This window comes from Corapipo altera, unplaced genomic scaffold (genome assembly GCF_003945725.1).
Source record: "Corapipo altera isolate COAL_440 unplaced genomic scaffold, ASM394572v1 106, whole genome shotgun sequence".
Lineage (NCBI taxonomy): Eukaryota > Metazoa > Chordata > Aves > Passeriformes > Pipridae > Corapipo > Corapipo altera.
In genome coordinates this window covers 454,195-475,315 of record NW_020885019.1, presented here as the reverse complement: position 1 = coordinate 475,315, position 21,121 = coordinate 454,195, and the positions used below count along the sequence as shown (strand labels likewise).

The 21,121-nt window shown below is 58.0% G+C and overlaps 2 protein-coding genes across 5 annotated transcripts; both read right to left on the bottom strand.

The window, feature by feature from the left end:
- Positions 1 to 731: 731 nt before the first annotated feature.
- On the bottom strand, positions 732 to 9,939 carry SLC25A44 (solute carrier family 25 member 44). Of its 2 annotated transcripts, none has more exons than XM_027667760.1 (5): positions 9,816 to 9,939; positions 6,126 to 6,234; positions 5,073 to 5,800; positions 3,244 to 3,371; positions 732 to 2,927 (listed from the first exon to the last, which is right to left on the bottom strand). In XM_027667760.1, exons 3-5 carry the CDS (start codon positions 5,692 to 5,694, stop codon positions 2,736 to 2,738), a joined length of 942 nt encoding a protein of 313 aa, XP_027523561.1. In that variant the 5' UTR covers positions 5,695 to 5,800; positions 6,126 to 6,234; positions 9,816 to 9,939; the 3' UTR covers positions 732 to 2,735. The 2 variants fall into 2 exon arrangements, with proteins under 2 accessions (XP_027523561.1, XP_027523562.1); XM_027667761.1 differs by having other exon boundaries at positions 2,738 to 2,927; positions 3,244 to 3,321.
- A 1,161-nt stretch (positions 9,940 to 11,100) lies between these two features.
- Positions 11,101 to 20,064, bottom strand: SEMA4A (semaphorin 4A). Of its 3 annotated transcripts, none has more exons than XM_027667816.1 (15): positions 19,946 to 20,064; positions 16,345 to 16,482; positions 15,232 to 15,389; positions 15,063 to 15,125; positions 14,883 to 14,981; positions 14,275 to 14,383; positions 14,053 to 14,169; positions 13,820 to 13,950; positions 13,257 to 13,426; positions 13,034 to 13,184; positions 12,646 to 12,835; positions 12,443 to 12,558; positions 12,194 to 12,357; positions 12,007 to 12,119; positions 11,101 to 11,748 (listed from the first exon to the last, which is right to left on the bottom strand). In XM_027667816.1, the coding sequence occupies exons 1-15, from the start codon at positions 19,947 to 19,949 to the stop codon at positions 11,126 to 11,128; spliced, it is 2,346 nt and encodes a 781-aa protein (XP_027523617.1). In that variant the 5' UTR covers positions 19,950 to 20,064; the 3' UTR covers positions 11,101 to 11,125. The 3 variants fall into 3 exon arrangements, with proteins under 3 accessions (XP_027523617.1, XP_027523618.1, XP_027523619.1); XM_027667817.1 differs by lacking the exon at positions 19,946 to 20,064 and adding an exon at positions 19,389 to 19,553; XM_027667818.1 differs by lacking the exon at positions 19,946 to 20,064 and adding an exon at positions 17,945 to 18,020.
- Positions 20,065 to 21,121: the final 1,057 nt, after the last annotated feature.

Here is a 21,121-nt window from a genome sequence, read left to right as displayed (position 1 = left end):
CCAACCTTTGACCTAACACCACCTTGTCAACGAGACTGTGGCACCGAGTGCCACATCGAGTCTGTTCTTAAACACCTCCAAGGACAGTGACTCTACCACCTCCCTGGGCAGCCCATTGCAATGTCTGGTCACTCTCTGTAAAGAACTTCCTCCTAATATCCGACCTCAGCCTCTCCTGGCACAGCTTAAGGCTGTGCCCTCCTGTCCTACTGCTGGTTTCCTGGGAGTAGAGATGGACCCTCACCTGGCTACAACCTCCTTTCAGCTCTGGGCCTTGAACCAGAGCAGCAAATCCTTCCTCTCTCTCCCAACCACCCTGGAAACACCCTCTTTCCCTGCCCCTGGGTACTCAATCTTTTAATTTAAAACGATCAAGCCTGAAGAATTCAGCGGGAGAAGAAGTAGCCAAGTTCAGCCGAGAGAGAGAGAGAGAGAGAGAGAGAGAGAGAGAGAGAGAGAGAGAGAGAGAAAAAGTGACATTTCCCTTTGCAAGAGCCAACCAGAACCAACCCTGTGTCGTCAGGGGAGTCTGACCTGATGTTTCGGGTGCTCCATGTACTCTGGACTCTCTTTCCATTGTGCAGCCACTGTCACTGCTTTCTCAGGCAGGTCAGGTTCCTCCTAGTCCTACTCCAAAGGCAGAGGGCAAAACCCGAGTAAGCACAGCTGTGACACAACAGAAAGCAGCAGAGTCTCCCCTGGCACAAGTACTCACACACTTAAACTCAGACTTGGGTCTCAGAAGTTTATTAGTTGTCAAGATCTTTGCTGGTTATGAGAGAAACATTAAGCTCACAAGTGTCTCCCCATGCCGGTGCCACCAACCCGCCACGCCACACACCAGGACTGGCCCCGCTGCCCTTGGCAGGGTCCGACTGTCATTGTTCCTGTTAATATCGGTGTCAGTCCCGCTGTGGTGTGAGAGCAGGGACACCCCTGTGAGCTGGGGTGCTGCTGTTCTGTTTTTCAGAGCAGAATCTCCTATTACAGCAAGAGCTGACTGGTGTCAACTTTTAACCACCAAACAGGCAACGGGGCAGGTGCAGAAGGTGCTGCTGCAATAGCTTTGCCTGCAGTCCCGGCACCTGCTGCCTTACTGAGCACTGCAGGAAATAAAGGTGGGATGAAGGGGCCTTTGATGACTCACCCAAAGCCCCATCACAGCACTGCACCTTAGAACTCTGTCCTTCAGCAGAGAAGTGTCTCCCACCACAGCACTCGTTCCACCTCCGGCAGACATGGTGGCAAGTCCAGTCCCTGCCAGGCAGAACCACGATGTTGGGATGAAGGGCAGAGCCACGCCCAACGAGTCCCAGGGTAAGAGATGGCCCAGAGGAGCCCAGCAGCAGCCACAGGTCAGCAAGATCAACACCTTGACCAGAATTCCTGGTCACGGCAGCAAGAGGGATGGAGGCGGTGCATGTCTGTGACCAGAGGTGGATCCCACACTTCCTGGACATGGTGAACTGGGATGAGCACCACGTGTGGGCTGGCAGCATGAGGCAAATCCCAACCACCCAGAGCAGCACAGTGCAGTCAAACAATCCCTTCCCTCCCCCTCCCCGAAGAGCAGCCTCTGGTTTTATCCCCCAGAAGCTTTTACCTGGTAAAATATACAGACCATAGCTCAGGATTCTGATCCAGCAAGTGTGCAAAGCATTGTCCTTGCCCTTCCCAAACAGGATGAGCAGGATTTAAACTCTCAAAGTATTAGCGAACCATCACTTCTTATTCAATATGAACATACCAGTCAGGTTTGAACTGGATCAAAAGCCAGCACAAGGTTTTCCTTCCCCACCTTGCATCCAGTTGTAGCTCAAACCACATTCAGTTCTCATCTGGCTGCTGGTAGCACCACAATTGGACACTTCCAAACTGCATTCTTTGTGCTTAAACTAACTAAAGGTGGGAAGTGGCCACAGCCACCCTGAACATGCAGGATTGACACATCGAACAAGGCCACAGACAACCACTCAGTTCCCCAGAAATCAAAATAAGTTTCCCTAAAATAAAAAAAAATTAAATATCAACAGATAAAAACACAGGTTAGGTGTCAAAACCGCCATCAGCTAATTCCAGTCAGCTGAGCTCCTGACTTGCCTTTGGCCTGCTCGCTGTTTGGAGGGTGAGAGACAGGGAACATTTTCCAAGAACATACAAAACAAGTATGTACAGATCTATTCAAAACGTGGGAAATCAGGTCTGAAGTGGTTCCAGGTTACTCTTGTCTCACACCTTCTTGAAATAAATGTGGGTAATTGGAGAAGTCATTTGTCTATTCTTTGCTTCCACCTTTCCACAGCATAACTGCCACCAGAGCCATCCCACTGGAGGACCCTGCTGCAGGCTGTTGGACTCCCCTCCTCAGAAGTTTGGCAAAGATTAAAATAATTTAAAGAGAATAAACTGGCTTTTTGCTTCAGCCAGTAAGTCTTTAATTAAAAAAAAAAAGGAATTAATAACCTGCCAGGATGTGTTCACACACACCTGGAATGGACTGTCCCAGGCAAACAGCGTTGCCAAAGGTCACAGTTTGATGGTTTTAAGCAAAACCAGCAGCAGAGACTTGTATGACACTCAAACCTAAAGAGGTGAAGTGCAGTTGCTCCTGCATCTGCCTTGTGCTGCGACACCAGCCAGAGACAAAGGCACAGCAGCTGCGTCTCCTCCTGGGCTCTCCCCCATGACAGTCCGAGCTCAGAGGGTTCACAAAGGTTCTCTCCCACCAGCTGCCTCTACCAGTGCCTCGAGTCCACCAGCTCCGGGCGGAGGCTCAGCTTCTTCAGCGTCTCGTACCCCACCACGATGACGATGGTGGAAGGAGTGGCTGAGATGATGCGGGCGGAGAGGCCTTTAGTCAGCCCCCAGGGACCTTCCTCTGCAATGAGCTGTTTGAAGGTGAGGATGATGGAGCTCTTGCCTTCCACCTGCAATGCCAGAACAGACATTCACAGAGCTGCCAGACTGCACGCTGGGGCTCTGCTGCAACTGAAGACTCTGGAGACTACAGGTCTGCCACTCCAACAACCTTTCCAAAGGGAAAGCCCATAGAGCAGGCCAGGCCAGCCCTGCCAGCCCCACTCCCTGAGATGCTCCTGCTATCACTGAGAGCTAATTAAGTGGGTGATACCCAGGATGAAAGGCCCAGGGAAAGCAGAGGAGCAGCTCACCTGAAACCACAGAGATCAGAGAGCCAAGGCCGAGCCCCACCCCAGAGACATGCCAGGCAGGCTGAGCTCTTACCTGGACCCGAGCCCTGACCACGTCCATGGGGTTGGTGAGTGTGGAAGCTGTTGCAGCTGCAAGTGGCCCCGATATCGCCTGCAGGAGGAGGTGGGGACAGTCTTTAGGAGTCAAGCTTGAAAGCTGCTCTGGGAACAGAGAGAGAGGAAAGTTGCAGACTTTCAGTGGCTGCTTATCAGTTCTTTAACTCCACTCCCTAATTCCAACTGGTTTGCAGTGGGCAGAATCCTGATTTACAGCCTGACACCTCCTCCCATGGAATCTCCAAGTGGTGCTTGCTTCCTGCAACAATCAGAAAGCCAGCACAGTGCAAGGAGCAGGACTCATCACCTAGGTAGCCATGGGACACTCCCAGTGCTCTGTCCCACAGTGTCCCATCAGCTCCCACACTAGCTCTCAGGCCTATGGGGCAAACCAGTCAGAATGAGCTTCCATGTTCCCAAAACAGGGTATGGAAACACCTATCCCCTTTAGAATGTGGGGGAAGCCTTTAGACAAGGCTCTATTGGAAGGTGTCTGCAAAGATTCACAAAGGAAGCTGTCACCACCAAGCACACTGTCCAGGAGACATCCCTAGTATTCCACTGTGAAACTCTAAGGAGAAAAGCGCCATGTAGTGCTCATTCCAGATATCCTCACTCTGCTCCTGCTGCTAGGCCAATGGGATTTGAATCTCTCACACTTGTATTGCTGAAGTTGTACAGAAGACAGTCCAAAAGCTCCGTTATTTTTTGATAATGTGGAGGCTTGTGCCCGTCTGACAGGAGGGAAGGAAGTGACTCTTTGACCTGGAACGACGACTGGAATCGGGGCCAGCACTGCACTTTGAGCCCAAGGAGGGTTCAGTGACCCCTGGTGCTGCTCCGTCCAGGGACACAGGATTGGGAAATGTAGCCAAAGCTGCCACTGCCTTTTAAATGCAGCAGGGATGAGGAACCAAAGCTCCCTGTAGCTACCATAACTCTGGAAAGCAAATGTGATGTTCAAGACACCTGGATTTTGAAGAACAGGTGATCTCCAAGATAAACTTTAAGCCCAGTACAGCAGAACCTAAGCTACTCATTACCATCACTTTTGGGTAGAAATTAGGTAAATACAAGCCTAAAAACCACAGCAGCAAAGCTGCACTGCAGAAATCTAAAGGATCATCCCAGGAGGAAATAACCCTTAGCTGGCCAATACCTTTAGTCTTTGGGAACACCCTAAGGAGTACCATTGCTGAGCCACAGAAGAGAACATTCTACTAAGTGCAGTTTTTCATCACAAGACTTGGTGCCGGTTTTAAAGCTACACAAACTGAAGCAAGACCTGATAGACACAAACCCACAGAAGACTTTGCCTTTGTCTCTGCCTGTTGTTTGCCTTTGCCATGAGACTTGGGGCTCTCAAAGGCCTTTTGCCACTTATGAGATCCCTGATTCCCTGTGAACTGAAAGATGGATTATACTTACATGGTGGCTCCAAAACTCTGCCCAACAACAAATGAGGGCCTTCCTCATTTGCAGGAACATTATTTGGGATTGGGGGTAGAGAAAGTTAAAGCAGACACATCAAGCCCCTCTTGCCTAGAGCTATCCAGTTTCAAGTCATCTGGCCCTCACACCCCTCATCTTTATCTCTGCATTGAAACACTGCTGCTCTGTTAAACTTCCACCCAACACCTGGAGAATTTCTTCACACCAGATATAGCTCTCTCTGCTTCATGACAGGTTCTGCTCCTACCCCAAGAGAGAGAAAGCAAATTACGCTGGATCCAGAGTGTCAGAGTTGATCTGAGGGGCTTTTGGGTCACCTGGGATAAGATACATTACAAGCTTCCTTTCACTTACCAGCATAGAAGTGGTAGAAGGGCCACCAGACTGCACTGTTGGGAATATAAGTGAGCAGCGAGGCCACGTAGCCTCTGTAGAAGCCTCTAAAACCATCGGCCTTGAAAATCTGTACAATGATGTCCTTGGTTTGACCAAAGACAAGAAGCCGTTTGCCATCATGGCTCTGCACCTTGAACCTGCCCATGCTTTCCCCTTTCCTCTGCATCATGAGGTGCTGGGAGATAACATCGATGGGCACTGTGATGCTCTGGGCCACCAGGGAGGCTGAGCCGCCAGCCACCAGCGACTTCACGGCGTTGTTGTTGTTGTAGCGCGACACGTACTTCCGAGTGAGCTCGTATGTTGTCACATAGCACTGCCCCGAGATCAGCGTGAAGGTGTTCACCAAAAAGCCACGGTAGAGCCCGGCCGTCCCTTCTGTCCGCAGGATTTTCACAAAGGCATCGAAAGTCCCGTTGTAGAGGCTCTTGCCCTTCTGAACCTGCAGCCGCGTCCGGATGAGCGTGAAGGGGTAAACGCTCACCCGGATCATCATAGTCATGCAAATCCCAAACACGTAGAATTTCCTCTTGTCCAGGTGCTCCCACTCAATGATGGGGATGTTGCGTTTGTCCTCCATGGCTCCTCGGGGTGTGGGAGGAGAGGTCCAGATCTCCCTCAAAGGTAAAGAGCAGATCCAGGCCTAGCCCTCCAGCCTTGACTGACCAGATGGGAAGTGCCGGCACCTGAAATGAGAGACACCTTGGGTAGAGGACAAAGCCCCCGTTTGCTACAGCTGCCCACATCACCTCAGACTGTGCTGACTGTCCTCAAGCACACAACGAGCCCTCACACAGCACTGTGCCAGCAGAGCAGAGGGACTGTAACCTCGGGAGGCAGGATCCTACCACGTGGCTGGTGGTGACACCTTCTCATGTGGCTCCAGCGGCAGCTCGCACACATAGCAGCTCCCACCACAGCCCACACTGCTCCGTGGCAAAGCAAAGCTCCCAGGCTTTGGGAAGCAGGCTGAGAGCCAGAGGATGAGCACCACTCCAGTAGCACACTCACCTGTCAACGGACACACAGGATCACGGATTGCCAACCAAAGCAGCTTCTCCCCAGTCATTCCGGGTCTGTGATGCTCCCAGCTGTCAGGACGTCATTTCAGTTCCAGGTTCTGTACAAAGAAGGAAGTGACAAGTTTCTGTTTGTGTTCCCAGATTCCCTGCACAAATCAGACACGTTTCTTCGGGCATTTCCATTCTGATCTTCCTAAAGCTGGAGGATGATGCAAGCCAGGAAAGGGGGATGAGAAAGTTGTGAAAAGAGGAACAACAGCAGGAAAACAAGGCCAATGCAATGAGACACGTAGAGTCCCCATGTTGATGACCAATACCCTGAAAAGAAAGGGTTAAATCACAGCCTAGGATCTCTCTTGAGCTGCTTCTCAGCTACAGAGCAAAGTTCATCCTCTCTTCCAACACTGCTCCTGGTCTGATAACCCCCCCCAGACTGCCCCCCCTTCCACCACTGGCCATTCTCAGAGCGCCAGAGGCAGGGGGAGGAGGAGGGAGGTGCTGGCTCAGCCTCCTCCAGCAGACCCTTCCCCTCAGGAAGCCCCTAATTCTCTGGGAACCCCCACACAGGGCCAGGCAGCAAGAGAAGGGTAGCTCAGAGAGTCACGCAACACGACAGCGATCGTTTCACTGCCTGCAAGGGCTTTCTTTCCACATCAAAAAAGGCACCTTGGGGTGTTAGGGAGTAACAGATCACTAAACTTTGGGGAAGGGCTTGACTACAGTTGGATCACAGCTTACATTCCAGGTGCTGGCAAATGGTGTTTTCCTGTGTGCCCAGGCACGAGCTGAGCTGTCGGAGAGCAGAGCTGCAGTAAGGAGTGGGAACTGGAATGAGGGGCCCACAACCTGACAGCTAAAAGCAGATTGACCAAGTGAGAACTCAAAGGGGGGGGGCAGTGACCACCACACATCGATTTGAGGGCATTTTACATTTCCACAGTGCCTAAAGGGGCTCCAAGAGAGGTGGAAAGGGACTTTGGACAAGCTCTTGGGTGACAGGACAAGGAGGAATGGCTTCCCACTGCTGTAGGGCAGGGTTACATGGGATATGGGGCAGAAATTCTTCCCTGTGAGGGTGGTGAGGCCCTGGCACAGGTTACCCAGAGAAGCTGTGGCTGCCTCATCCCTGGGAGTGTCCAAGGCCATGTTGGATGGGGCTTGGAGCAACCTGGGCTAGTGGAAAGTGTCCTGTGGGACAAGATGAGGTCTAAGGTTCCTTTGAACTCAAACCAGTCTGTGATTCTGTGAGAAATGTCTCCCCACTGCAGCCTCCGTGGAGAGCTCACAGGGTCCAGAGCCACTCAGTTAAAAGGCAGTAACAAAACAACTGGAAATTATTTACCTCTGGCACAGAGAAGAAACTACAGTTATGAAATTACAGCAGGGCAGGGGTGGAGGTGCCATTAACTGACCATTTCATTGCCTGTCTGCCAAGAAAATGTTTGCTGAACAGCAGCAAACAGCATTACAGGCTGTCACAGACAGGGCAGTTAAAAATACCTAAGGGTACCAGGTCCAACACTTTTACCAATGCAAAGAGAACTACTCTTCATCCTTACAAGCAATTGCCTTGGCAGATAAGGCACAACAAACACCATGGCCTGGCTAAACAAAGCCAGGATTGCTTTAATTACAATTATAGCATCACTGGGTTCGCTAAGAGTGCCATGATTAATTCACAAAGCTTCCTGCCCAGGAATTATCTGCAAACAGAACCTATGAAAACAGAACTTGGTTCTTGTTAAGTAAGTTAAGTTAGTCTCACTAACTCAATATTTTATTAAAAAAAAAAAAAGTCTGGTCAATGCAATTTCCTGGTGAAGCCTGAGGGTTTAGTCCATACTCCAAATTCCTCTGCCATCCAAGGACAGAAACAAGCTCCCCATGGGAAAGCAAAGGACTGCCTGCAAAAAACATTCTCATTGCTGCAATAAGGAAAACAAAATAATAATAATAATGAAGTATACTTGATTTTTATGTAGTTTCATGTACTCTGGTGCTTTGGGTTTAGAATTTCAGCCATAACCCCTTGAGGAAATAGCTGCATTTGCTCTGGACTCATTACAAATAACTCCTCTCACCGGGGATCTGAACTAGAAAGACAAAAAGTCCTAGGGCCTATGGGCACTAAAAGCCCCTCCTGTGTGGAAGAGGGAAGGTATGCTGGTATCCCCAGGGATGACCAGCACAGCCACAATTCTTGTTCTGCCAACACAAGAGTTTCTCTCAGAGCATTTAATTCTTACAGAAATTTAGACCAGGGCCTTGCTCAGGGCAGAGATCCAGGGATCCTGTCACATCCATTCAACAACTCTTGGATGATCTTTCAAGTAAATTCTCCCAAGAACTCACCTGCTCTCCAAACCAAAGCACCAGTGCACCAGGTTCCCTCCCGGCTCCCACAGCCAATTCTGCACTCTGGAACAGTCCAGACTACCCCTCACTGGTCCCTTCTCACCCTGCACAGAACAGCATTTCTTCAATTTCTGTCTGGAAATCCAAGCAGGGGATACCCAGCAGGCTGTCCCCTGCCCTCTAGTTAGTCTGGGCACAGCCTCAGCCTCCTGAACACAGAACTCAATTTAGCACAATGCTCCAGTTAAGGCCCTTTTAAACGTTGCCCTGTCAGTCCAGTCCCCAAAAGCGCTCTGGCTGCAGCTGAAGCTAAAGATGATTCCCTGGCAAATAGAGACAGGGCCTTTGTGTCCTCTGGCCAGGGCTGTGTCCTGCCCAGCATGTTAATGCCTCAGCACCCCCTGGGAACCACCCGGAGCAAGCCCCAGCTGCTCACCAGGGTTGCCTGTGGAGATGCTCCCAAGCGGGAAAGCACGAGATCCACAATCCCACTGCGAGGCTCCAATCCGGAGCCCCTTCCCTGTGCCACGACACCAGCCCCAGCTGGCAGCTCCCCTGGCAAAGTCCTTAAGCGTTCACTTCTTAAACTCACCCCGGGGTGGAAGCGGCACAAAGCCGAGGAGGGGGTGGTGTTCTGAATACAAACTCGGGGGGAGCTCTGGATACAAACCCGGGGGGGGAACTGTGGATATAAACCGCCGGGGGGGGGGAAACTGTGGATATAAACCCCAGGGGGAAGCAAGGATCCGGCCCCAGCCTCGCCGAGAACCCGCAACCCCCCCGGAGCAGCTGTCGCTCAGTAACCGCTGCGGCACAGACACTTCCTTCTCCAGCACCCCCAGCCCTGCACTCAGGAGTCCCCCCCCACGCTCCTACTCCCCGGGCGAAGGCCCCAGCGCTGGTCCTTCGTCTACAAAAGCTCGGCCATGCGAACAGGAGCAGAGCTAGGCCTAGGGACCCGCTCAAGGTCACTGCGCGGGCCACACTCGTCCCCAGCCCCCTGTCCCGGGGGTCTCCCCGCCTGGCCCCGGGGCGGCTTCGCTCCCGCAGCCCCGGGGGGTTCCAGACCCTGTCCCGGGGCTCCTCCAAAGTCGAGGTCTCGCAGTACCCGGCCCCTCCCACACCACCCGCGCCCCCCCGGTCTCCCTGTGCCCCCCCGTTCCCCACCTGCAGCTCCGCCGTCCCTCCCCACAGCCCCCCCGCACCCCCTCGGGGCCTCGCTCAGCCGCCGCCGCCACCACCCACGCCAGCCCCGCACCGGGCAGAGCCACCACGGTCAGACAGCTCTCCCCCCTCCGCAGGCCCGGCCCCACCGCCCCCTCACCTTCGGCAGCGGGCGGGACCCCCCGCTCGACCGCCGGCACGGCCCGCTCCGGCCTCGCCGCCCCATGGCCGCCCTCCGGCCGGAAGTGACCGGTGGCGTCAGCGCCCGGGCGCCGCCGCCATCTTGGGCAAGGGCTGAGGCCGCGCCGGAAGTGCCGTGTCCCGCGCCCGCAGTAAAGATGGCGGCGCCGCCCCAGGAGGTGGGAGGGGTGCGCAGGGAGGGGACGCGCGCGCCTTAAAGGGACCGCGCCCAATTCACTGCTCTTAAAGGGCCAGCGACTGTCAACCTGCTGCGCGTGGGGCCTGTGCTTCCTGGGGGGAATTCTGGAAGGGCCGGAGGCACAGCGGCAACAGGGGACAACAGCAGGGATGCACGCACAGGGAGCGGTGGGCAGGTGTAAGAGAGCCCCCCCCCCCCTTCCTCATGTCGTTGCCCCTCATTTCACCCCTTATTTCACGTGCCCACCTCGCACACCTGCACACGCATCCCACATGCTCTGCACACGCATGTGTGCATGTGTGTCACGCCCTGCACGTGCCTGAGCTGCACGTGAACACGTGTCCCCCCCATGCACACACGTGTTGCCCTCGAACACGCCTCGCACATCCCCCCACGTTTCCCGAAAGGCCTGGGCTGGCGCTGCCCCCGGCGCTCCTCCCTCCCCAGACCCAGCAGTGCCATGCGTTGAGTTTTCCTTTTTTAATAAAAAAAGCAAAGGGTAGGAAAATTTACAGCTGATTTGGCTTAGAAAGGGCGGATCAAAGGCATCGGAAATGGGGGGGCAGCTGGGGAGGACTGAGGGGGCTCCACTGCCCCAGGGCCATGCAGTGTCCGGGAAGGGGATCTGGCAGTGCAGGGTGGGTGCCCGTGGGGCCGACCCCATGGAGCCTGTCAGGCTCAGCCTTCCCTGTGTTGAGGTTTTAATGGATCCTGGGGGTATTTCCCTGGGTGACACCAGTGACAGCACCTGCCATGTACATCCATCCATCCCCACCCCACATCCTGGCCCCACAGCCACGTTCCTTCTCTGTGCCATGTCCTTTCCGTGTCCCCCTGACCTGTCCTTGCCCCCTGCCCTCTCCCTATCCCACCTCCTTGCCCCATCCTGCCCCTGCTGCTCCTAGGGCCCACCCCACCCCCTGCCCCAGCATGTCACCTTATGTTAAAACACGTGTATTAAATAAAAAAAACAAAACCAAGAAAACCCAACCCAAACCAAAACAACCCCCACCCCCCAAAAAAAATAATCAAAACCCCTTCACATTCACATCCCCTCCCTCCCACCCTCCCCAGGGTATCCCCTGACAGAGTCACGCCGTGTTCTGCCCCGGCACGTGGAGCCGGTTGTTGTCCATGTCAATGTCCCCATCAAGCTGGAGGCAGCAAGCGTGGGAACCTTCGTCGTCCTCCTCCTCCTCAGCAGCGGCTCCGGGCGCCGGGGGCTCTCCGGTGCCCCCGTTGAGGGGCACCTTCTCCCGGTGGCGGGATGGGGGGCTGTGGGGAGCGCTGCAGCCCCGCACCTTGCTGCGGGCCTTGAGCTGGTCGCGGTAGGCGAGCAGGGCCAGGCAGGCAGCCGCGGTCACTGTCACCACCAGCAGCACCGTCACTGTCACAAACTGCGACCAGTACGACACGGGAGTGCCAATGGCCGAGGACCCCCAGGCCAGCTCCTCCTCATCCAGCCCATCGCCCAAGGCCGCCCCAGCAGAGCCTTTGAGCTGATAGTGAGCCACGGTCCAGGTGTAGCCGTTCTCCGTGGCCTGGCACTTGTAGATGCCGGCTGTCCCTGGCTGCATGATGACCACCAGCGTGTGGTCAGGCAGCTGCATTGTGTCCTTCTGGGCACTGCTGGGCTGCTGCCAGCTGTAGGTGGCCAGTGCAGAATGGCAGGGGCACAGCAGGTGGACGATGGTGTTCGGCTGGGGGTTGAGCACTGTGGGTGTTGAGAGTGGGGTGAGGCAGAGCACCCTGTGTGACCCATCCCACCCCATGTGCCCCATCTCACCCTGTGTGACCCATCCCACCCCATGGGCCCAATCTCACTCTCTGTGCCCCGTCCTGCTCCACGTGCCCCATCCCACCCATGTGACCCATCCCACTCTGTGATTCGTTCCATCCCATGTGCCCCATCCCGTTCTGTGTGCCCCATCCCAACCCATGTGCCCCACCCCACCACACTCCCATACTCAACCCTGTATGGTGGGATCCTCTGGTGCCCCCCAGGCCCGGGGCATGGCCACACTCCTCCCGCGGTGGCATGTGGTGGCCGGGCTCCCCGTCTCGATGTCCTGGAGCCACATGCTCCTGCGGCCGGTAGAGCGGGGTCAGCACCCCAGTCCCCTCTGCATCCCCCTTCCCATCCTCATCCTGGTGCTCACCTGTCCTCAGTGGCCGTGGAGGTGGGCTGGCAGGAGCCCTCGGGGCTATGCCAGGCACAGTAGGGGTCCCGTGCCAGCACACACTCGGCGCAGCTCCGGTGCAGGCTGCAGTTGGCCAGTGGGACCTGGAGGACACCTCTGGAGTAGCCCACATAGAGGGTGCCCTGTGGAGGGAGAGGTGTGTGGCTGAGCCACCCCCCAGCCCCCACGCCAGTGTTGGGGTGGCTGTTGGGTGGTCCCATTTCTTACCTTCCCTGGGGCCAGCAGCAGGTTCTTCACCGGCTCTGGTGTCTGGAAGAGCTCGATGCTCTCCACAATGTGAGGACCCTCGGGCAGCTCCACTGCCTTGTGCAGGAGACCCTTTGCTGTGGGGCACAGGGGACATCACTGGGGCTTTGGAGCCAAGGGCAGGGTCAGAGGGGTGGCCCTGTGTGCACCCCCCATAAACCCACCTGTGGCCAGGAACAGGACGCGGTAGGTGGTCCCTGAGATGCCACGAGTCTCATCCACTGCGATGCGCGTGTAGGTGACATCTGACTTCACCAGGAGCGGCCTCCCCTGGATGGGTGACACCTTCTCATCCATCAGGAAATGGTCTTTCATGAAGGTGAGGGCTTTGTCTGAGGAGGGAGCCACGGAGCACTGCAGGGAGAGAGGGGTCAGTGCTCTGAAACTGAGGGGAAACTGAGGGGAGGGTGTGCTGTGTCACAGCGCTGCCCTGTGCCAGCATCCTGCTTGCAGTGCGAGCACACTGGGCAAACTGTGACAGACAAACCCCTTCCCTTGGGGACCAGCATTGTTCCTGGGAGGGTCCAGTCCCCCAAGGTGGGCAGCACTCACGCTGCCAGGCCGGGGGCTCATGTCAGGGCCGCTGTAGACAGTCCAACGGGAACTCTCCTTGTTCAGCTCCTTGTACTTGCCCTCAAAGACCTTCTCCAGATCCTTCTGGCTGTAGGCACAGACGGCGGCACTGCCCGCCCTGCCTGCCTGCCTGTGGGGACATCCAGGTGGGCACCAGGAGGCCGCAGGACTCCGGGCACCTGTCACACCCCTGGGCACTCACCACTGTGAGGTGAAGACGGCGTAGAAGTCGGCGCCGCCACCACGGTGGGGCAGGGCGAAGGCGTGGTGGATGACATTGAAGGGGAAGTGGCCGGGCTCGGAGCACACAAGCTGTGCCTTCAGGAATGTCGTCCACTTCTTCTGCAACACCTTGTCCCCCCCCCCATCGCTCTGTGGGAGTCAGAGGGTGCTCAGCAACAGGAGCTGGATACCCCCATTTATCCCCTGTCGTTGTCCCCCATCATTGTGCCCTGTCTTTGTGCCTTGTCATCATCCCCCATCACTGTACCCTCCATGGTTCCTGTCATATTTATGATCCCCCATCATCATCCCCTGTCATCGTCCCCCATCATCGTCCCACTATTGTCCCTCATCATCATCATCTCCATCACTGTCCATGTCATTGTCCCCTGTCATCACACCCCATCATTGTGCCCCCATCATTCCCCACCATCACCCCTCATCATTGTCCCCTGTCATTTTCCCCCATCATCATCATCTTCCCCCATCTCTGCACCCCCATTGTCCCCTGTCATTGTTCCCTGCCATCACCCCTGCACCCACCTTGCAGACACGGGCCACCCGCGGCACCAGGAGCCGCTCGAAGAAGTCGAACTCTTCGGCTGTCTCCTCGAAGAAGAAGTAGACCTTGTCGTCCCCAGGAATGCTGAAGGAGGCCACGAAGGCAGCATCGTCTACAGGCATAGCCAGGGCAGGTGGGTGAGGAGCTGGTGTCGAGGGGGCTGCAGGCACCCCTGGCACAGGTGTGTCCTTCCCAGGACCAACCCTCTGCTCACCCGAGAGCCAGCGCAGGAAGGCGTCTGTCTTGAGCAGGGTGCGGGTGCCCAGTGAGCGGGAGATGATGGGCTCGTTGCCCTGGAAGTTGTTCATGGTGCCAGTGTAGAGCTCACCATCTGCTCGGGGACAGGGCAGAGGGGTGGAGCCATGGTGGGGACACTGTCACCCTCCGCTCCATCCCAGGGGTGTGCCCACCTGTGGGGCCACTGGCCTGTACTCACCCACCAGCAGGGCCGTGTAGTTGTGCTGGGGGTCAAAGGGGCACTGGCCCTTCCCATCCAGGAAGGGTTGTCCTCTGCCGCTGGACACCAATGTGAAGTTCTCCAGGTGCTGTGGAAGGGGGAGAAAAATCAGCCAAAGGAGCGAAAACAACCCCAAATCTGCAGGGAATGGATGTGGAATCCCTTGCAGACATGGGGTGGCCTGTGTCTTCAAGGTGGGTCCAGGGATGATGACAGGGGACGATGGGGGGTACCCAGACCCAGCTCCTGTCACCTTTCCCCACTTTCCTGTTGGGGAGTGATGGTCTCCATCACATCCTCAGTCAGAGGGAAACTGAGGCAGGGACAAGGAGCCTGGGGTCACCTGAGGGGACCAGAACCCAAAATCAGTTTCCCTGCCAGGGGAAGAGTCACTGGCAACTGAGTGAGAATCACTGGGTGCTCCTTTATGGAACACAAAGATGCCCCTTGTGGGGGGTCACCCAGCACTCCCCATCCCGGGGACATCTCGTGATGTAATTCACTCCTGGGGCTGTATTTTGTGGGTCCTCAACAAACACAACCTGCCCAGAGACCCCCCCAGGCCCTGTCCTGGGTGGGACACTCACGATGTAGGTGCACGCAGGGCTGAAGGCATAGGTCCCACAGACGTAGAGGTGGGTCTGGTTCAGGGCCACCAGGACTCGGATGAAGTTGAAGCACTCGGTCTGGGGGGAAGAGCACAGTGGGGGGGCTGAGCACCCCAGCAGCTCCGTGGGACCCCCTGAGCCCCCACAGAGCCATCTCACCTCTTGGCTCTTCTTCTTAAAAGCACACTCAGAGGTTTTCTCAGCCGTGGGTCCCCACATTATCTGCAAAGGGAATGGAAACGGTCCTGGGCTGTTGAGCCCAGCCCCAGCAGGGGAACTGAGGGAGGAGGGGAACCCCTTCGCTTCCCCGAAAGTGACGGCTGCTCACCGAGGCTCTTGCACGAATGCTGCCGGGGGTGACAGTGAGGGCCAGCACCCGGTCACGTGCCCCCACATACAGCTCCTCCTCACTCTCATCCAGGAGGAAGATGTCATAGTGCGAGACGTTGTCCTGGTTGAAGTGGGTGAGGGTCCGTCGCGGGTCCTCTGGCAGGAACAAAGGGGGTGATGGGGGCCAGGGGACACACACACACCTCCCATGCCCACCATCACCCCCGGGCGGATGTGGTAGCAGCTGCCACCATGGCTTGTGTCACCTCTAGTGCAGGAAATGGGGTGCAGTGCTTGCCCCACAGCTCCCACATCACAGTCTCCACTTCCCACATCCAGGTCCCCACCTCCCCCTGCCCTCTCCAGGTCCTGCTGCAAGAGCTGAATGTCTCAGACCCCAGAAATGGGGTGCATTTTCCCCCAGGCTGTGCCTGTGATGCTTTGGGGCCAAGGCCAAGGGCAGTGCTCCATTTGGGGGATGCACTGCCCCAGGATGCCAGCCTGGGCGGGGGTCACAAGCCCCCTGGGTGCCCCCAGACACAGACAGGGACTGCAGCTTCTCATTTACCCCCACCAGGCACCAAAATGGGGGGGATTTTGTAATTCTGATCATGGCTGTGTGGGAAATGGGAAGTGACAGCTGGAAGGGCACGGCCCCGCCATGGGGCACAGACCCTCCTGCTGCCCAACCATCACCACCTGCCTTTCAGCTGGACACACTGTGCCTTGTCCCTTCCAGAGGCACCTTTTCCTCTCCTAAGGGTGACCCTGAGCAGACCCTGAGCGCCAAGTGAGTGACAAAATGGCTCTGTTGGGTCTGGCACCCTGGGGTGAGTCCCCAGCTCCTGCTCCCACAGTTGCTGGGGCGCCAACCAGCCTAATCAGATCCCCTCACCCACTGCATCACCTGTGGCCACTGGCACAGTCCCCAGCCCCACACGGGGGTGAGGAGAGGGGTGATAAGGCTGTGATGAGGAGCAGCCCACAGCTCCTGATGCTGGATACTCAATCCTGCGGATGGGCACTCCCCCAGGCCAATGTTGTGTGTCCCCCCTCCCCAGCTGTCCCAGCCCTTCCCAGCCCTCCCTCTCCTCCCCTGTGTCCTACTCACCGCTGGGGAAGGTGATGCGGGGCAGGGGCTCGGTGCAGAGCATGGCAGCCGGCACCACCACCCCACAGAGCAGGCGGAGGGCGGCGGGCATGGCGGGGGGCGGCAGGGATGTGCCCCGAGAGGGTCCCAGCACCATCCCTGTGGGGAGGGAGAGGGTGAGGGCACGCGCTGCTGGGCTGCGCGTCACCTCGAACCAGCGGAAACAAGACGGGGAAGCAGCACCCGGAACAGAGGGGGAGGATGGAGGGGCACCTCAGTGCCTCGAGCCTCGTGTGGCCCCCCGGTACGGGTGAGAACTTCCCACTGTCGCACCAGTACAGTCAGAGATGTCCCCTTGCCCTATGGGGCTCCTGCACCAGGACCGCCCACACAGGGGTGTCCAGATGCTCTGGCCTTTGCCCCCGCAGAGCCCCACGGTGCCCATCCCTGTCAGGGGTTCCTCAGTCCAGCTCCATCATTGGCCAGAGGATCCACAAAAAGGAGCGAGGAATACACGGGGTACCCCCCTGTTGCAGCTCTTTCTGCAGCTCGCAGCAGAAGCGATGGGGAAAGAGCTGCATCTCAAGAACCTCACAGCCCCCAGGACCCCTTGCTCATGGCCACTGTGTGCCCAGTGAGCAGCATTACCTCTTCGGCGGGCGCCAGCAGAGCCGCTCACCTCCACCCCTGGCACACCGGCACCCGGCGGGAGCCTGAGCCCTGGGGGCTGCGGGCACAGGACCCCCGCGGGCCCATGCCCCGCATCCAGCTGAAATGTGGTCCCGCTGCTGGACCCTCAGCACGGCTCGTGCTGGGCTCGCTGTAGCCCAGCCCAGCCCCGCGTGGCCCCGCCGGGACTGCGGGAACCTGAAAGTCCTGCTGGAAGAGGACGAGCCTCGGCAGGTTGGGGCAGCGGGTGCCTGCGCCCGCCTCCCCGGCCTCGCACCCCCGCGGGGATGGCAGCGAAGCCTGGTGGAGGCAGCTGGGATGGGAACTCGGGGTGCTCTGCTCCTCCAGCTACGTGCCCAGTGGGTGGCAGGGGGTAAATGGGGTGCCCAGATGCCTGGGTTCGCTTCCTACTTTGGGGTAATCTTTGGGGTGAGCAAAGAAATGGCATTTTTCCTGTGGGCTGTGAAGACCGACAGTGGGCCTGAGCATCACCCCAAAAAACAGCCCCCCAGGGCTGAGTATTACTCCCCACAAACTGCCCCCTGGGGCCAAGCATCACCCCCACAAGTAGCCCCCCAGGGCTGAGCATTACCCCCATAAACAGCCCCAGGGACCAGAAATCCATTGCCCCCGCGAACAGCTCCATGGGGCTATTACCCCCACAAACAGCTTGCCACGCCTGAGCACTGCTCCCACAAACAATCCCTTGGGGCCAAGCATTGCCCCCACAGACAGCCCCCCCAGGCCCAAGCATTTCCCCCACAAAACTCCTGCAGCTGTCCCAGGAACCTGTCTCTCTGGGGTCTCCATCCTCCACCCCAGGCTGCAGGCAAGAAACCCACCAAAGCCAAATCCCTGGGGTCCCCTGAACAGCACAGCCACACCTGAGGCACCGCAATGTTCTTCTCCGGCCGAGGCTGAGGAGCATCCTGCCCTGTTGGGGCCTCCTTACCTGCCTCCCCTGGTGCCCACACCGGCCCGCCGGGACACGGAGCCCCGGGAGGGCAGTGCTGTCCCCACCACCTTGCTTGGCTGGGACAGAAGCTCCTTGTGAGCACAGAAAGTAGGTTACTCTGCCCCGGATTTCCCACTTGGCGAAGGGCTGGCTGAGGGACGGGGCCACACGGAGCCTTGGACCGGCTGCATTGTTTTGCCCTGGGCCAGAGCCATCGGGGCCGCAGAGGGGGAGGAGGGAGTGGGAAAGGGAGCAGAGGCTCATCGGTAAGGCTGAAAGCTCGGGGAGGGGACTGGGGGAAACACCCAGTGTTCTCCCAGTGTTCCCCAGCACAAGCCAGTACTGACAGGATGTGAGGCAGGAGCAGCCTCAAGGCTGCTCTGTCAGACTGGGGAGCCAGAATCCCTTCATAGCCCTGTCCCTCCTCTTTTCTGGGTTCTCTGGCCACAGTGGTCTGGGGATGTGTCATTACAGCCTCCCTGTATGGGATTTGGCACGTGGGAGCAAGTCTCACCAAGGGCCTCTCAACACTGGGGTGGTTTAGTTTACTCGTCATGCTTACAGGCTGACCACGGCCGTGGCTCTGTGGATCTCAGCTCTGCTTGCATCTCCTCTTGGAGGATTCCCTGTAAGCCAGGGGCAGAGCCAGGCCCAGCCCGTGGGCTCAGCAAGGTGAGCTGTGACAGTGTGGGGCAGCTGTGCAGCTGGTGGCACTGATCTCCCGGCTGCCCAGACCTTCTCGGTGCCTCAGTTTCTCACAGCAGGGTCCTTCTCTCCTGCTGGTCTCCAATTCCCTGCCCATGTCACCTCCCAGGAGCATCCCTGTGGCATGGGGGCTGGTGCAGAGATGCTCCCAACACCCAGAAGGGGCTGGGACAGCTCAGTTTGAAGGAGGCTCCTTTGATCCACCCCCCTCCCAGATCTGGAGCAGGGTGTGTGTGTTTAGGGAGATGGAAAGCAAGGGAGGAGGAGGGGTGGACTAGAGACATGAGAAGATGAAAGGGAGGAATCTGGGGGGTGAGAGTGGAAGAGGAGATGGGAGAGAATTCATGGGGGGGGTGATACAAAGGGTGGGGAGAGCTGGGGGGGGTGTGTGCAGGTTAGAGAGAGAAGGATGCACAGGAAGGAGCTGGGGGTAGAGGGGGTGTGAAGGGGTTAACAGGACCTAGGGGAGGCAGAGAGGGGAGTGTAGAAGGGATGTGAGGGCAGAGTGCAGGGGAGTCCTGGGCGATGCGAGGGGGGGCGGGGGACTCTCTCCAGGGTCAGGATCTCAGCCCCTTTGTCGCTGTCTGGCAGCATCAGCCTTGGGGGTCCCCAAAGCCCAGCCCCTTTATGGCCACTGCCCCCGCCCTGCTCGGACCCCCGCCCCTGCAGAGCCCCCCCGGACACCCCCGACCGCCCCGGCCGTCCCCGGCCCCGGTCCCGGTGCGGACGTACCGACCTGCGGCGGGCGGGCGGGAGCAGCATCCCCCGGCCCCGCATCCGGCTCACGTCGCCATGGCTACGGCAGTACCTCGGCCGGCCGCGGCCCCCCCCGCGCCGACAGATCGACGGACACCCAGACAGACGGACACGGGGCTGCACAGCTCGAGCCCGCCCCGCACGGACAGAGCGACGCACACCCCGACAGACGAACCCCACGCCCCGTGTGGGCAGGGTGGGTGCCCACCGGCACACGCGTGGGCACCCCCCTCACCACCCCACGCGCACCACTGACACCCTCATCCCCTCGAGGTGCAGGGACATGCCTCTGCCCCCACACGTGTCCCGTCCAACCCCTCTCCTGACGCACTCCTGTGCCACCATAACTACATTGGGGCCCTTCACCCCAGTTTTGCTCTCTGCTATCAGCAACAAGTCCCTGCACCCCCATCTCAACACCTCCAGATCCACACCCCATCCCTGCGCCCCCATCTTTGCACCCCATGCCAGCACTCCGATATCCACATCGTGTCCCTGTAACCCCACCCTTTTCTCAGCCCCCCCATTCCCACTCACCCATCCCAGACAAGTGCTGCTGGCTCTGGTTTCCTGCACTACCTGCCTTTGGGGTGTCCCAGAAGGGGGTTTGGGGCACAGCAGTGGCACCAGGCCTCCAGTGTGTCCCCCCCCGACAGCACCCACAAATTTTGGTTGATGACGCTTCTCCCCTTGGAACATCCCTTTCCAGGAAATCTGACCCTGCTGGTGCCAGCAGATCCTACTTCTGCTTTGGAACTTACCCCCTTCTCCTTCCCAGGAGTGTGAGAGTGGGGTGCCCCGAGCCCCAAAAGAGGATCCTCAGGCCCCACTTCCCCCCTCTGCAGCCACCGTCCCGACACGACTCCGCAAGTGACTTTGCCCCCAGTCCCCACTGCACAAGCACACACGAGGCACTGGGAGGTGCCAGTCTCTGCACAAGCTGGGGTGCAGTACCAGCACCCTCAAAACCAGTAAGCCTGGAACAGGTCCATCGATGGGGGTACCTGCCCTGCTGGGGATGGGGAGCAGAGCCAAGTGCCCCCCCAGTGGCTCCCTGGTTCCCATGGTGTTCGGGAGGTCGGAGCCTTTCCCAGGGAGCTGTAAGGAGCTTGTGCCTCGTGCCTGCCAGCACTGGAGGCTTATCTGGAGCCTGCTCTAGGGACCCCTTCCACCTCACAGCTGAGCCACAGGCCCCAAGCCCTCCCTGGTCCCCTCAGGGTGCCCTATGGGGGTCCCACAACATGCAGCACCTTGGGGTGTAGCCTCAGGGAGTGGTAGCAGGCACAAGCTCAAATCTTAACTCCCTTTTGGGATTAGTGGGGCAGCCTGACCTTAATCCCCCCGGGTACGCAGGGGCCTGGAGGGGTCGCATGGGGCTGGTGGGGCCCCCAGCACTTGCTTGGCCATGCCCTGGCTGGTAAACTGGTGACTGCCAGACACTGAGGTCAGTCCCAGCTCTACCCCATCCCAGTGATTGCTCCAAGGCTCCCTGTGCTAGATTTCCCCCCAAAAAATCTGGTGGTCCTCAATGTGTATCCAAACGCGGGTGCCCCCACCCAACCACGCACCCCAGGGCACCTCTGCAGAGACTGTGCCACTCAGTGCACAAGTGAGCAAGGCCAGGCTCTCCTGCTCTGGCTCCCATCTGCCTCCTGGCAGACTCTGGGAGAACCTGGAGCAGGGCTCAGCCCCATGGGACAGCAAGAAGAGCAG